This window comes from Lactuca saligna, chromosome 8 (genome assembly GCF_052625555.1).
Source record: "Lactuca saligna cultivar CGN05327 chromosome 8, ASM5262555v1, whole genome shotgun sequence".
In the NCBI taxonomy this organism is placed as follows: domain Eukaryota; kingdom Viridiplantae; phylum Streptophyta; class Magnoliopsida; order Asterales; family Asteraceae; genus Lactuca; species Lactuca saligna.
The window spans coordinates 171,570,505-171,584,978 of record NC_136424.1 but is presented as its reverse complement, the minus strand read 5'-3'; the positions used below and the strand labels follow the sequence as shown (position 1 = coordinate 171,584,978).

General features: G+C 32.3%; 2 protein-coding genes across 5 annotated transcripts; both read left to right on the top strand.

The window, feature by feature from the left end:
- Positions 1–944: 944 nt before the first annotated feature.
- LOC145010307 (disease resistance protein SUMM2-like) lies at positions 945–6,202 on the top strand. The gene is made up of 5 exons (XM_078968866.1): positions 945–1,041; positions 2,199–2,272; positions 4,348–5,305; positions 5,401–5,483; positions 6,143–6,202. The coding sequence occupies exons 1-5, from the start codon at positions 945–947 to the stop codon at positions 6,200–6,202; spliced, it is 1,272 nt and encodes a 423-aa protein (XP_078824992.1).
- Positions 5,400–11,666, top strand: LOC145010960 (disease resistance protein At4g27190-like). Of its 4 annotated transcripts, none has more exons than XM_078969554.1 (6): positions 5,401–5,483; positions 6,017–6,047; positions 6,143–6,215; positions 7,409–10,766; positions 11,339–11,369; positions 11,468–11,666. In XM_078969554.1, the coding sequence occupies exons 3-4, from the start codon at positions 6,203–6,205 to the stop codon at positions 10,336–10,338; spliced, it is 2,943 nt and encodes a 980-aa protein (XP_078825680.1). In that variant the 5' UTR covers positions 5,401–5,483; positions 6,017–6,047; positions 6,143–6,202; the 3' UTR covers positions 10,339–10,766; positions 11,339–11,369; positions 11,468–11,666. The 4 variants fall into 4 exon arrangements, with proteins under 4 accessions (XP_078825683.1, XP_078825680.1, XP_078825681.1 ...); XM_078969555.1 differs by having other exon boundaries at positions 7,409–10,784; XM_078969556.1 differs by lacking the exon at positions 6,017–6,047.
- The last annotated feature ends 2,808 nt before the right edge of the window (positions 11,667–14,474 follow it).

Here is a 14,474-nt window from a genome sequence, read left to right as displayed (position 1 = left end):
TGATATTTAAGAAGGGCATACATGATATTTTGATGTTTAAAAAGGACATATATGATATTTTGAAATTTTATGAAGGGTAAATATGATATTTAGAAATGAAGTTGGGTAAATATGATATTTTGATGTTTAAGAAGGGCATATATGAAATTCTCCCTTCTTTTTAAGTCGGATTACCCCAGATTTTTTCCAACATTTAGGTTACAGTTTGTAGATAAATTTAGATTATAATTTTGTTGATTTTGGTATTATATAATCAGTGAGTTACAATCCTTTAAAATTGACCTATCAAAGCTGAAATATTTCAACTTTTTAACTATCATTTTATACTATAATTCTGAATTTTCTCTATCTTTGATAGATAAATCATATGAAATGAATCTTGGTGAACTTGATTTATATGTTAGTTGATTTTATTTGGAAAATTAATTTCTCCACTTATAATATTATAATATTAAGGTAGATTAGTTATGCATGAAACAGAAACATAATCATTTTTACAAGTTGTATCGTATCAAACCTAAAAACTTATTTTAACGACTTGTACTCTATGCAATTAAAGTTGTACCGGTCCAAACGGGTCCAAGAACCGGAAAACCCGGACCCGGACCTGGACCTGGACCTGGACCTGGACACGGACACGGACACGACTCATCCGGTCCAGTCCATGGTCCACAATATTCTCCATAACTGGCCCGGTCCAAACGCCGATCCGGTCAGTTCGGTACAAATGCTCACCCATACACCAAATAGATGTTTTTTCATCAGGTAAGTTACAAACCCACCATTTTGAATCCCCCTTTTTCGATTTTTGAAATCCATTTCCCCCGCTGGCCACCACACGTGCTCTGCCATGAGCCTCCAACTTTCTAGTCGACTATATCCATCATCATCACCAACACCACCTATTAGCACCATAATATGACCGTGGCACTAGAAATACTACCATGAAGCTTTTTGAAGTTGCAAACAAGGTTTTTGTGGTTGAAGATGATAATCATATGGTACAGGCTCTTTATGCTCATGTTTCTGAACAGGGGATTGGCAAAAACTGATGGTATATAGTATGTTATTATTATTAGAGTACGTTGCTTATAAACTGTTGGATGAAATGTCTCACTGAAGCTGTATTTTTTAACCAATTTTCTTCTTGCAGAACCATGTTGTTCTTGCCTTCTAGCATGTATTTTGTAGGTTGTGGGATTATGTAGTTCTCTTGGAAATGTGTTGTACTCTTACGGTCCCTGTTGAATATGGAAACATTGGCTCAGATGTGTTGATATATTTTTTCCAATAATAATTTGGATGTGTTTGATATAATTTCTCCAATCGTCAAAGGTAGTGGAAATTTCTACATTTTGTTTACTTTTTAAATTGGTGGAAAACGGAATTTATGCATGCTTATACTTCTTGAATCTTATTTATCATTTTCCTTTCTGCTACAGTGCTATGCATTTTGACTTTCATTACACAATTTATAATCTATTCTTCAAGAAAATTCGTTGTGTGAAGTGGGAATGGTGAAACTATGAGTTTACCTTTTATTCAATCTATATTTTATATTCTGACTCAGTTTTTTGGTAGTTAAATACAACAGTTGTAAAACCTCAATGGAAAGCAATAATTGATTTCAAGTGTATTCTAGACAATAAGTCGGTAGTGGCAACAAACCTCAAGAACAGGAATTCAGGTACTACTTGCATGTATTTTTCTTTTCCATTAAACCTTTATTTTAATATTCTTTTGTTATATGAACCAAATTATATTCCATCTCACAAAGTAGATTTGGATTCTGTTATAAAATTGTTTTTTTAATTAAACAATCCAAGTGTGTGTTGACAATCTGTTTGTATGAGATCTTAGCTATGTGCCTTTATTTTGCCACAATTTTGATGGGTAATGGCTAGATCACTGGTCTTGATTATATGAATAAGGTTTTTTGTTTTGTAGGGGTTTTGGTGCTAATATATTGTAGGATTGCACGGCTGTTGTCTCTTTTACCCATAAATTATCTTAATGAATGATTATGTGCTTATTTAAACTTGTTAATTGGTTTGTGGAATTTCAATTTCTTGCAATATTTTAACAAATGGTGTTTGAGAGAGAAAGCATGTAAGGTATTGTAAATGGCATGAGTATCTTTGAAGATTCGAATATGGTTTCATCTTTTTTGTGGTTATTTATTTATTTATTTTTAACAGATGTGTTGGTGCGATTTTGTAGAAGAGTAAAGGAACGGGAAAACATGTGTAAGGTTGTTAAAAAGAATGTTCCTGTAATTCGTCTTTTTGACCTGCTCTATATTCAATTCTTAGGAGAATGAATCTGATTCTTAAAGAATAATGATCGATTTTTTTTAGAATTATGCTTGTAGTTTTTGTTTTTTTCCTTATTCTTAATAGATTTTTTTTTCAAAGGCATTTATCCTTGAATGTAAATGTTTTTTTTTTTTTTTTTGCAATAATAATAATAATAATAATAATAATAATAATAATAATAATAATAATCAAATCCTAAGAATAGTCAAAAAAATCCATCAAAGAATTATTTAAAGGGTAAATGACACAAAAAAAACACTCTTTTTACACGGAAATTCGATTTTGACACTGTGTTTTTTTTTGTGTTAATTTTGATACTGTTTTTTCCAATTTGTTACAATTCTGACCATTTAACCGGTTAACCAGGTTACATGCTGACGTGGCATGATGACGTGTCAGTTTTTGATGACGTAGCATGCTGACATTATATGCTGACGTGTCAAAATTGATTTTTTTTTCTCACAAAAAACACTAAGTTTTCATTTTTATTTTTTTTTATTTTGACACTAAGTTTAATTTTTTCTTTCAACTTTGACACTATGTTTTTTTGTTCCAAATCGAACATCATTTTTTTCCAATTTTGTTCAATGTTGATAATTTTCCATTTGAAATCGTATAAATTTTTTTAAATACATTTAAACCGTATAAATATGTTTCTTTTCATTTAAAAACCATACTTTTGTTTAAATACAATTTTTTTACACTCAAACCATATTTTTATATATAAATATGTATTAGTTATTTAAAAATTGTATTTTATATTAAGTATGCAACTTTAAAATGTGTTTGGAGGTTTGAGGCATGTAGTCGATCAAAATTAAGATATCAAGTTTGCAACCAATCAAATTTTTACATTTTATTAGAAACTTATGGTTAGGTTGATTCTCATTATATACCTAATGTTTTGAATATAAGAAAAAAAACATCTTGTATTTATATAAAAATGTAGTTTTTAAACGAAAAAAATATGTTTATATGGTTTAAAATATAATAAAAAAAAATATATTTATACGGTTTCAAATAGAAAATAGATAAAATTGAACAAAATTTGATAAATGATGTTCGATTGGAACAAAAAAAGCATAGTGTCAAAATTGAAATAAAAAATTAAACTTAGTGTCAAAATCGAAAAAAATGAAAACTTAGTGTGTTTATGAAAAAAAAAAAATCAATTTTGACACGTCAACATATCATGTCAGCATGCCACGTCATCAAAACTGATACGTCAACATGCTACGTCAGCATGTAACCTGGTTAACCGGTCAAGTGGTCAGAATTGTAACAAATTGAAAAACACAATGTCAAAATTAATATAAAAAAAACACAGTGTCAAAATCGAATTTGAGTGTAAAAAGGTAAAAAGGTGTTTTTTATGTAATTACCAATAAGATAGTAAAAAAATCCATCCACGGGCAAATGTCAACTATAAAGTTCCATTTTGAAAGAGTTCACTTCGATACGGTCTAGTACAGAAAATATCATTTTCAACCCTCTTAGTATTACAAGCTACCAGGTTCAGTCCCTACGACTTTAAAATTGAAATAAGATTTTTTAATTCAGTGCATTAGTTTTTTTATTTATTATATATATATATATATATATATATATATATATATATATATATATATATATATATATATATATATATATATATATTTTCTGTTCTTTATTAAACCTAAACCCGATGATATAATAACTTACTATTTTATAATAGAATTTAAAAAATATAATGAGTGACCAAATTTGTACTATAACGTTTAGCGTTATGATAAAAAAAAAGGTATCTATCATTTTGTGTACAGTAACTCTTATCTTATCTTCTTTTGTAAACCAATCAAACACTCTGAAAGTGTTCAATAGATTCACTCTTATCGTCACTGCTTTTCTTTATGCAGCTACCGCCTTCCATTCTTGCTTTATCATACTCTTCTTTTGTTAGCCAAACAAACTCTGTTATCTTTACTTTTGTGCAATTCATAGTCAGGGCCTTCGGTTTTTGGGTAATCATAATCTTTTTTTTTCATATCTAAAGAATCCAAACCATCAGAAAAGAAGCAACCTATCTAGAATGGGAGAGGAGGCCACTAATATTGTGGTTGGGAAAATAGTGGACTTATTGTTTAGTTCGGCTAAACGGGAGATTGATTATGTCCGAAATTGCACTAAAAATGCTGACATCTTGAAGAATGAAGCACAAAAGCTCAAGGATATGAGTGATAGGATTCAACAACGAATCAATGCAGCTAAAGAAAATGGAGAAGCTCTCTTAGCTGGTGTGCAGAACTGGATGGACAAGGCAGACATTGAAATATCCAAAGTTGAAGAGTTTCTTGAAGAAGAAGCCAACGCCAAGAAGACGTGCTTCAACTTACGACCTTGTGTCAATTTGAGCAGCCTCCACCATTACAGTAAGATGTCGATAAACAAAACCCTTTTTCTTCTGCAGCATCAAGAAGATGGTCAAACTTACGAATCTTGTGTCTCCATTCCCACTCCCACCCCAAGATTTGTAGACCTCTACCAAACAAAGAATCTTGATGATATTGATACCCACAAGTTGGTGTTGAGGGAAATCATTGAAGCGATCAAAGATGAGAGCATAAAGATGGTTGGAATTTATGGATCAGGAGGTGTAGGGAAAACCACATTAGCCAAGGAAGTTGCTGCAGAAGTGAAGAATCTATTTGCAGAGATTGTGTTTATAACTGTCTCACAGACTGTAGATGTTAAAGAGATTCAAAAAAATGTTGAAAAAGCAGCAAAGCGTATAATCATTAATAAGGAGAAGGTTCTAATCATTTTAGATGACATATGGAAAAAGCTAGTCCTCTCTGATGTGGGCATACCGTGTGGGAATAACCACATGAATTGCAAGATCTTGTTGACGTCTAGAAGCAGAAATGTATGTGAAGGGATGAACGTTGATAGGAATATCTGTGTAAACATATTGACGAAGAAAGAAGCGTGGGTCCTCTTCAAACGTATAGTTGGTAAGCATCCTCATCCACGTCTACTGTATATCTGAAGCTTTTCCTCAAACATTTAATATTGAATTCTTATGGCTCGCTCAATTTGGTTTCAACAGAGACAAGCACAGAGGAGACACCATATGCTCTTCTAGCTTTTTTCTTTCCTCATAATGCGCCTTGGCAATTCATCAAACAGTTGGTAAGCATCAACATTTTATCATTTACCTATTAACACCATCCCAAATCATAACGGACATGCTTTATTTTATTAAACAAAGGAACGCCACACAAATTTCAACGAACCCGAGTCAGAGACTGGGTAGTCGGGGTAGGGGTTTTGATCAAATTCCACCAAAATATCTTCAAATTGAACTCTGGATGACGACAAAACCCTATAAAATCTCCCTTTTTTTAAAATCAGCAAACAAATTTATATTTCTTTGATTTTGTAGATATAGGGCTTTTGATTGTTAGCCTAAACTCTCGGATTGTCTTTCTCATCGTCAACTTTATCAACCCTCCTTTCAATCTTCTCAATATGACATAAAGAATTACAAGTACCACCACCTTTATGAATTATGATTCTAAAGATTGATTATGTATTTTCATAATTGGGTGTGGGATGAGACTTAGCCACTTTTTGGATTTTAGTCATCGTATGGGTTTCTTGATGCCCTTAACCATTTTGGTTCTGAGTTTTGACTAACATTTATTCCTCTTTCAATTTGATAGGAAGCACAAAGTAAAATCAATTATTTGAGTGGTGAGAATTATAAGTGTATTTTTACTTATTTTGTATCTTGTTAATCCAAATCCATCCATATAAAGGCTTTTTTGTACCGTTTTATATTTTTATAGGAAAGTGGATTGGGAGCATGCAAACATGATGCCACTAGGCAACTAAGGGTGTTGGTTTAGATGAGAAATACAGGTAGATACCAAAAATGTTGTCCATAAATCTAACATTAAGTAGAAATTAATACATAAAAAGTTGGGGATTTGTTAGAGCAAAATATGGATGTTAGCATATTATTGTATCCATGTTGACCGTTTCTTTAATGTGTAAACAATGGTCAAGAAAAAACGAATGAAAACATCTCAAACTATACACATTGGATCAAATGATCAATTGATATCGGTGGATATTATGAAAAAAGCAGTCAAGAGTATTTAGTTTGGCCTAAACTCTAAACTTAAACGAAAAAAATTGATAAAAATAGGTAGTGGAAGAATAAATATCCATATCCATATAACAAATGAATGAAAAGTTGAGATACTTTTTACTTTTTTATTTACAAGAACTATAAGTTTCATCTTAATAATTACGACATAAACATGATTTGATACAAATAGAATTGCATATGGTTTTAGGTTTACCCAAACACCATTCATTTTGGAAATAACCTAAAAGACATATAGGTAGTAAGTCTAAAGATGGACAAGATGAAAAAAGCTTATCGTTGTCTTTTATCTTCATAATAAGTAAAATTTGAAGATTACAACAAATCTTTTATTTCCCCATTAATTTTGTCAATCCTTATATTTTTGTTTGTGTTATATCTAAATTAAAAAGGAATAGCTAAGGGATTTATTGTCAAAATATTAAAAAAAAAGTAAAAAGAAATATGGTGGTGTAAAGTGTAAACAGTAAAGTATGAGCAAAAGAACTGTCAATACATTGTTTTTGGTATAATCGACTTACAAAAAAACAGTACCAAAAAAGGAACTAAAATCCACTACATATTTAAACAAAGGGTATAGTTGTCATTGCATTATAAATTTTAGTGGATTAATTAAACTCTTCGAGGGTAGAATCATCACCATTACCAAATTTCTTTGACTCTTGTGTGTGCCAAAAAATGATAGTGACTGCCAACTTCAATTTTTCTTTTCTTTTCTTTGCCTTTTCCTTTTTCTTGGTCTTGGTCTTGGTCTGCCACCAACCACTCTCATCTTCATTTTGTGTACAATCTTAGCAATCAGGGCCTTCGATTTTTGGTTAATCATAATATTGTTTTTCATATCTAAAGAAAGACTATCTTCTTCTCTTTTCTGTTTTAGCATAAACGTTTCTTGTTTCAAGATCTGCTATATTGTCGACTAATTTGCCATCCAAACCATCAGAAAAGAAAAGTAACCCAGCTAGAATGGCGGAGGAGGTTGCTAATACTGTGGCTGGGAAAATAGTGGACTTGTTGTTTAGTGGGGCTAAACGGGAGATTGATTACATCCGAAATTACACTAAAAATGTTGGCAAGTTGGAGAGTGAAGCTCGAAAGCTCAAGGGTATAAGGGGTAGGATTCAACAACGAATCGATGCGGCTGAAGGAAATGGAGAAATTCTCTTAGCTGGTGTGCAAGAGTGGATGGACAAGGCAGAAATTGAACTATCCAAGGTGGAAGAGTTTCTTGAAGAAGTAGCCAACGCCAAGAAGACGTGCTTTAACTTACGACCTTGCGTCAATTTGGGCGCCCTCTACCATTACAGTAAGATGGCGATAAACAACACCTCTTTTCTTCTGGATCAACAAAAAGATGGTGAAACTCATGAAAATCGTGTCTCCATTCCCGCTCCCACCCCAAGATTGGTAGACCTTTACCAAACAAAAAATCTTGAGGATATTGATACCCACAAGTTGGCGTTGAGGGAAATCATTGAAGCGATCAAAGATGAGAGCATACAAATGGTTGGAATTTATGGATCAGGGGGTGTAGGGAAAACCACATTAGCCAAGGAAGTTGCTGCAGAAGTGAAGAATCTATTTGCAGAGATTGTGTTTATAACTGTCTCACAGACTGTAGATGTTAAAGAGATTCAAAAACATGTTGAAAAAGCAGCAAAGCGTATAATCATTAATAAGGAGAAGGTTCTAATCATTTTAGATGACATATGGAAAAAGCTAGTCCTCTCTGATGTGGGCATACCATGTGGGAATAACCACATGAATTGCAAGATCTTGTTGACGTCTAGAAGCAGAAATGTATGTGAAGGGATGAACGCCGATAGGAATATTTGTGTAAACACTTTGAAAAAGGAAGAAGCGTGGGTCCTCTTCAAACGTATAGTTGGTGATGAAAAGTTAGCGAATGACTCCGGTCTGGAGAAAATTGCAAAAGAGGTGACTGAAGAATGTGGTGGATTGCCACTCATCATTCAAGCGGTGGGAAATGCTTTAAAAAATAAAAAAATTGATATATGGGAGGCGGCACTTGACCGACTACGAAAGCATGCACCTCTAGAGATCGATCAAGAGATAAGGAAAGCATTTACTCATTTGAAGCTGAGCTATGACTTACTTGACAGCAAAGAAGCTAAATCATGCTTCCTACTGTGTAGTTTGTTCAAGGAGGATGGAATCATATCTCTGTTAAGCCTAGCAGAATATGGGGTAGGTATAGGGATATTTAAAGATCTGGACAGCATTAACGATGCAGAAAAAAGAGTCCGAATGGCAGTTGACACCCTCACATCCTCTTGCTTGTTATTGTCTAAGCTGGGAGGTGCAGTAAAAATGCATGATGTTGTGCGTGATGTGGCTTTGTTAATAACTTCTTCTTCTGAAGGTGAAGAGAAGGAGAAGTTTTTAGTGGAGGCTGGAAAAGGTTTGACAGAATGGCAACCAAGAAACAAAACCTCAGACAGGTACACCAAGATCTCACTCATGGATAATAGAATTGAAAAGCTTCCACATCATCAGCTTCATTTCCCACTCCTTGATACTTTCCTTATACGAAGAAATTATTTGTCTGTTATTCCTGATGAATTCTTTGGAGGCATGAAGGAAGTTAAAGTTTTAGATATGTCTTACAATAAAATCACATCCCTCCCACAATCGCTGAAGCTGCTCACAAAACTCATCACGCTCGATATAAGTTACAATAAGAATCTCATTGAAATTTGTATAGTTGGGGAGCTAAAAGACCTTGAGATTCTAAAGGTTAGAAAAACCGGAATTAAAGTGATTCCTGAAGAGATCGGTCAATTGACCAACTTAAGGCTGTTGGATGCGGGGGAATGTGATGATTTATCTCATGTAGCGCCTGGTGTCATATCAAAGCTCACTTGGTTGGAAGAGTTGTATTTTGGAACCTATATCAATGACAAGAACGCAGTGTCTCGCTTTGGTCTTATGGAAATAAGTAAATTGAAATCGTTCAGAGCTCTGCATTTATCAATGCATTCAGATGATTGTCATCTTTTTCCCCAAGGCACCTGCTTCGAAAAGTTGAAAGAATTCTATTTTCGATTTTGTAAGGGCGAAAGGTTTTTATTTGAGATAGAATCAAAATCATATTTAAAACGTCGACTACACATTTCAGAGTCTAACTTCCCGTTCAAGATGCCAATCAAGAAACTGTTTCAGGTAAGTGATGGTATAATGCTGACGCTGATAGCAGGTTTGGATAACATCATACCAGACCTCTATGGAGAGAGTACTATTGATGAATTAAAGTCTATTCGAATGATTAGTTGTGAAAATGCTTCATGCTTGGTGAAGATAACAGATGAGGATGAGGATGCAACACAAACTTTTGTTGCATCCAATGACCTGATGCTTGGTCAAAGGAAAACAACAAAGGAAAAGTATTTCTCCCAAGTGGAAGACATCCGTCTGACTGACCTTAAGAGCCTGAAGCTTCTTTTTGATTGTTCATTTCAATATATAAGTTTGCGAAACCTACAAGACATTGAAATTTCAGATTGTTATTCCTTGTTGACAGTATTCCCGTTAAGTGTAGCACAAGGGCTTTCCAATCTGAGACGTTTAGAGATTCGGGGGTGTAACAGTTTAATGGTAGTGATTTCTGGTGGAGATGAGCATACAGCTGAAAATGACATTGTGTTCCCTAGACTTACCCATATTCTCCTTTGGTTTTTGCCACAACTAAAGAGCTTCTACTCTGGGGATTCTACAGTCAAATATCCTTCTTTGGAGTTTATCAGGGTGAGTAATTGTCCTAGCATGAAGAGATGGGGTTCCGGAGTCCACGATATGCCCAACGTCGAATTTGATGATGATGAAGAGATCCTTAATTTGTTCCATAAAAATTGATGATCTTTTGATCAGAAAGTACATGTACCATGAGAGAGGTATATATGAAAAGACGAGTAATATACAGCCAAGGAGACAGAGACCAATTTATATGTTTCAAAGACTCATCTTTCTTCTTTTTCCCCCTCAACATTTCATGCTCTACCTAAGATTAACACATAATCACACAATATCAAGGTTCATTGTAAATTGAACGTTGTGGTTCTATGTCATCATCTTCCTCTTCTTCTCCATCAGCAATCTCATCTTCCCAACTCCCAAGTCTCATCATCATCATCCTCATCCACGTCTACTGTATATCTGAAGCTTTTCCTCAAACAGTTAATATTGAATTCTTATGGCTCGCTCAATTTGGTTTCAACAGAGACAAGCACAGCGGAGACACCATATGCTCTTCTAGCTTTTTTCTTTCCTCATAATGCGCCTTGGCAAGTCATCAAACATTTGTTAAGCATCAACATTTTATCATTTACCTATTAACACCATCCCAAATCATAACATACATGATTTCTTTTATCAAACAAAGTAACACCACACATTTTTCAACGAACCCGAGTCAAAGACTGGGTAGTCGGAGTAGGGGTTTTGATCAAATTCCAGCAAAATATCTTCAAATTGAACTCTGGATGACGACAAAACCCTATAAAATCTCCTTCTTTTTTTTTTTTTTTTTTTTTTTTTTAAATCAGCAAACAAATTTATATTTCTTTGATTTTGTCAGATATAGGGCTTTTGATTGTTAGCCTAAACTCTCTGATTGTCTTTCTCATCGTCAACTTTATCAACGCTCATTTCAATCTTCTCAACATAACATAAAGAATTACAAGTACCACCACTTTTATGAATTATGATTCTGAAGATTGATTTGTATTTTCATAATTGGGTGTGGGATGTGACTTAGCCACTTTTTGGATTTAGTCATCGTATGGGTTTCTTGATGCCCCTTAACCATTTTGGTTCTGAGTTTTGACTAACATTTATTCCTTTTTCAATTTGACAGGAAGCACAAAGTAAAATCAATGATTTGAGTGGTGAGAATTATAAGTGCCTTCTTTTACTTATTTTATATTTTGTTAATGGAAACCATTCATTTAAAGCCTTTTTTGTACCGTTTTATCTTTTTTTATAGGAAAGTGGATTGGAAGTTTGCAAATATGATGCTAGGCAGCTAAGGGTGTTGGTTTAGATGAGAAATATAGGTAGATACCAAAAATGTTGTCCATAAATGTAACATCAAATAGAAATTGATACATAAAAAATTTGGGAATTTGTTAGAGCAAAATATGGATGTTAACATATTATTGTATCTATTTTGACCGTTTTTTTAATGTGCATGCAATGGTCAAGAAAAAACGAATGAAGACATCTCAGACTATACACATTGGATCAAATGACCAATTGATATCGGTGGATATTATGAAAAAAGCAGTTAAGGATATTTAGTTTGGCCTAAACTCTAAACCTTAAACGAAAAAACTGATTAACCAAAATCAGACTTTTGTCTCTTTTCTTCCATATTTGTAAAATTAAGTTTTAATATATGATTACATAGACTTGTGTATTTATTTTATATGACAGTTTTGCATACATATTCTAATCTTGGGGTTTTCTCCTATACATTACAGCTTAGTGCACGTGTATGAAGATTTTTTTATTATTTGTGTCATATATCTCTTTATTACTTAAACTAACAACTAATTCTTCATTTCAATTAGATTTTATTGAAAAATATAGTTTTAAAAATTCTTAGTTTTACTTCTCTTGTAATATTTTTTTTACTATTTGGTATGGTAAAATCGGATAAGGAATGGAATGAGTTATTCCACTGAAATAAAACAATTCTTTGTTTTTTTCCTAATGGAATGGAATAGATCATTCATGAAGAACTCTAATTTCATCATTTTTCTTAATTTTCCTACCTTAGGTGGGAGGTGTTTCTTTTTTCATTTTCATCATAAAATGCAGTTGGAAGTTCTAAGATTGACCATTTTTATTTATAAGTTTATTTTACGAGAAATATTTTAAAAATTTTATGATTTTGATTGATAACAAAAAATAAAAGTACAATGTTATTTCACGTATCTTTTTTAAAAAATTTTGGCTGTTAAACAACATCACTGTTGACCAAACATTTATTCATTTAAATGTTAACTTCTTAATCTTTCTGTCCCTATGAAAAATTGTCCAAAATATGATGTTTTTAGGTTGAAGACTCAAGCTTGGGTTAGGGATTAACTTGAAATTTAAGAAGGCTACATAATGTGTGTTGATCTTGAATCTTTTCTTGATATGCTTACTGTTAACAGCCTTGTGTTTTCGAACTTGGTTTAAGTATATTATTTTGGGACCAAAGTATCTTCAACAAACATAAGCTCTAAATTTTTGGGAATTTTTCTATAAATGTTTTTCTTAATTATAATTTCAATTATACCCTAACGAGATGTGTTACATGGTTTTAGGAAGCAATTAGGGTTTAGTGAATGAAATCTATTATATCTTGAATGACCACTAAAAACTCATTTTATTTCATAAAACATTTTGAGTTTTCTTAGAACCTTCTTTATCAACAGAAAATAAAAGACTATAACCTAATTTTATTATTTTTAAATTAATAAAACCTTTAACAAATAAATTATTTATTCAAGACAAAATTACAAAAATGGTCTCTAGAGTTTATCAAAGGTTACAAACTCAGTTCCTGTTAATTTTTTTTTTTGATGCAAATAGACCCCGTGGTTTGCAAAAGTTGCATGGATAACCCTTTTTAGTAATCCCGTCAATATTTGGTCATTAGGCCATATCACGTGCCTCCCACATGGGGGTATTTTGGTCTTTTCAAGTGTAACAGGGACTTAATTCGTAACATTTGGTAAACTACAATAACTATTTTTGAAGTTTATTTTAAAAGACAAATAAATGGCTAAAGAAAGAGGGGATAACCAACTGAGCTGAATGCTCACATGGTTTATTTCTTTTTAAAATTAAATTATGTGATAACAAAATCGATAAAACATAAACAATAAATAAATTACAAAAAACTTTTTTTACATAATTTTTTTAAATAAAACAAAATGTATTTTATCGTATTTATTTTATGTAAAATATTTTTTTTATGTCTTTAAAAAAATACATTTTCGTATAATATGTTATTACGATGTATTGGAAGGTAAAATCGGTCGAATATGTTTTCGGTTTGGTCCAATCGGTTTTCAAAAAACCATTTTTCGGTTATATGTATTTAAAAAACATAAAAAACCTATTCGGTTATATATCTTTTTTAAAATACATATTTCATCTTAAATGTATGTTCTAAATCGTATGGTTAAAATGAAGATGGAAAGAAATAGTCCCTATGGTTTATCAAATGTTATGAATTTAGTCCCTGTTACACTTGAAAATACCAAAAATACTCCCACGTGATATGGCCTAACGGGCGAATATTGACGGAGTTACTAAAAAGGGCCATTCGTGCAACTTTTGCAAACCAGTGAGACTATTTCCATAAAATAAATTAGCAATGACTGAGTTTGTGACCTTTGGTAAACCATTTGATCATTTGTGACATCCTCAAATTCATGGTCATTTTAAAATTTTTATTATGTTTATTTAAAAATCAGAGTATTCAATGTTAAAGAATAATATTGCGGAATTTGTTCCCAGAAAACATGATAAATATATTATCAAAGCATTTCCGAATAAATGTATTTTGTTTATATTAAAACTTTAGGATATCATTGTCAATACATAAACATAAGCATAAATAGATCTTACATTCATTTACATTAGTGATTTACTTCTCCTTTAATCTCTCAATGAAATGTAGCTTCATATCGACAATTGTGATATGAATAAGCTGAGCGGGTCACGTTGGAAAATCTGGTGAGTACATAGGGTTTTCAACCTACAATAATAAAGTTATTATGTTTCATCATCAAACAATTAACTCAGTTACCCATCCTCATTATCTTCTTTATTTTTTAAGGATCTACCCTAAGAATTATCTATCATTCACTCATTTATTCCTAAGAATTCTCCTAAGGAATAGGCACGAAGTTCATAATTGCCAATGTTATCTATTAGGCACAACTGTCAATATTATCATTTAGGAACAACTGCCAGGATTATGACGTTCTCTA

What these genes read in the sequence shown, in the direction of transcription:
- LOC145010307 (XM_078968866.1), top strand. Translation starts at nt 945, where the DNA reads ATGAAGCTTTTTGAAGTTGCAAACAAGGTTTTTGTGGTTGAAGATGAT. An exon ending in TTGTTAAAAAGAATGTTCCT is followed by an intron (nt 2,273 to 4,347) that starts GTAATTCGTCTT and finishes TCATATCTAAAG; the next exon opens with AATCCAAACCATCAGAAAAG. An exon ending in GGCAATTCATCAAACAGTTG is followed by an intron (nt 5,484 to 6,142) that starts GTAAGCATCAAC and finishes ATATTTTTATAG; the next exon opens with GAAAGTGGATTGGGAGCATG.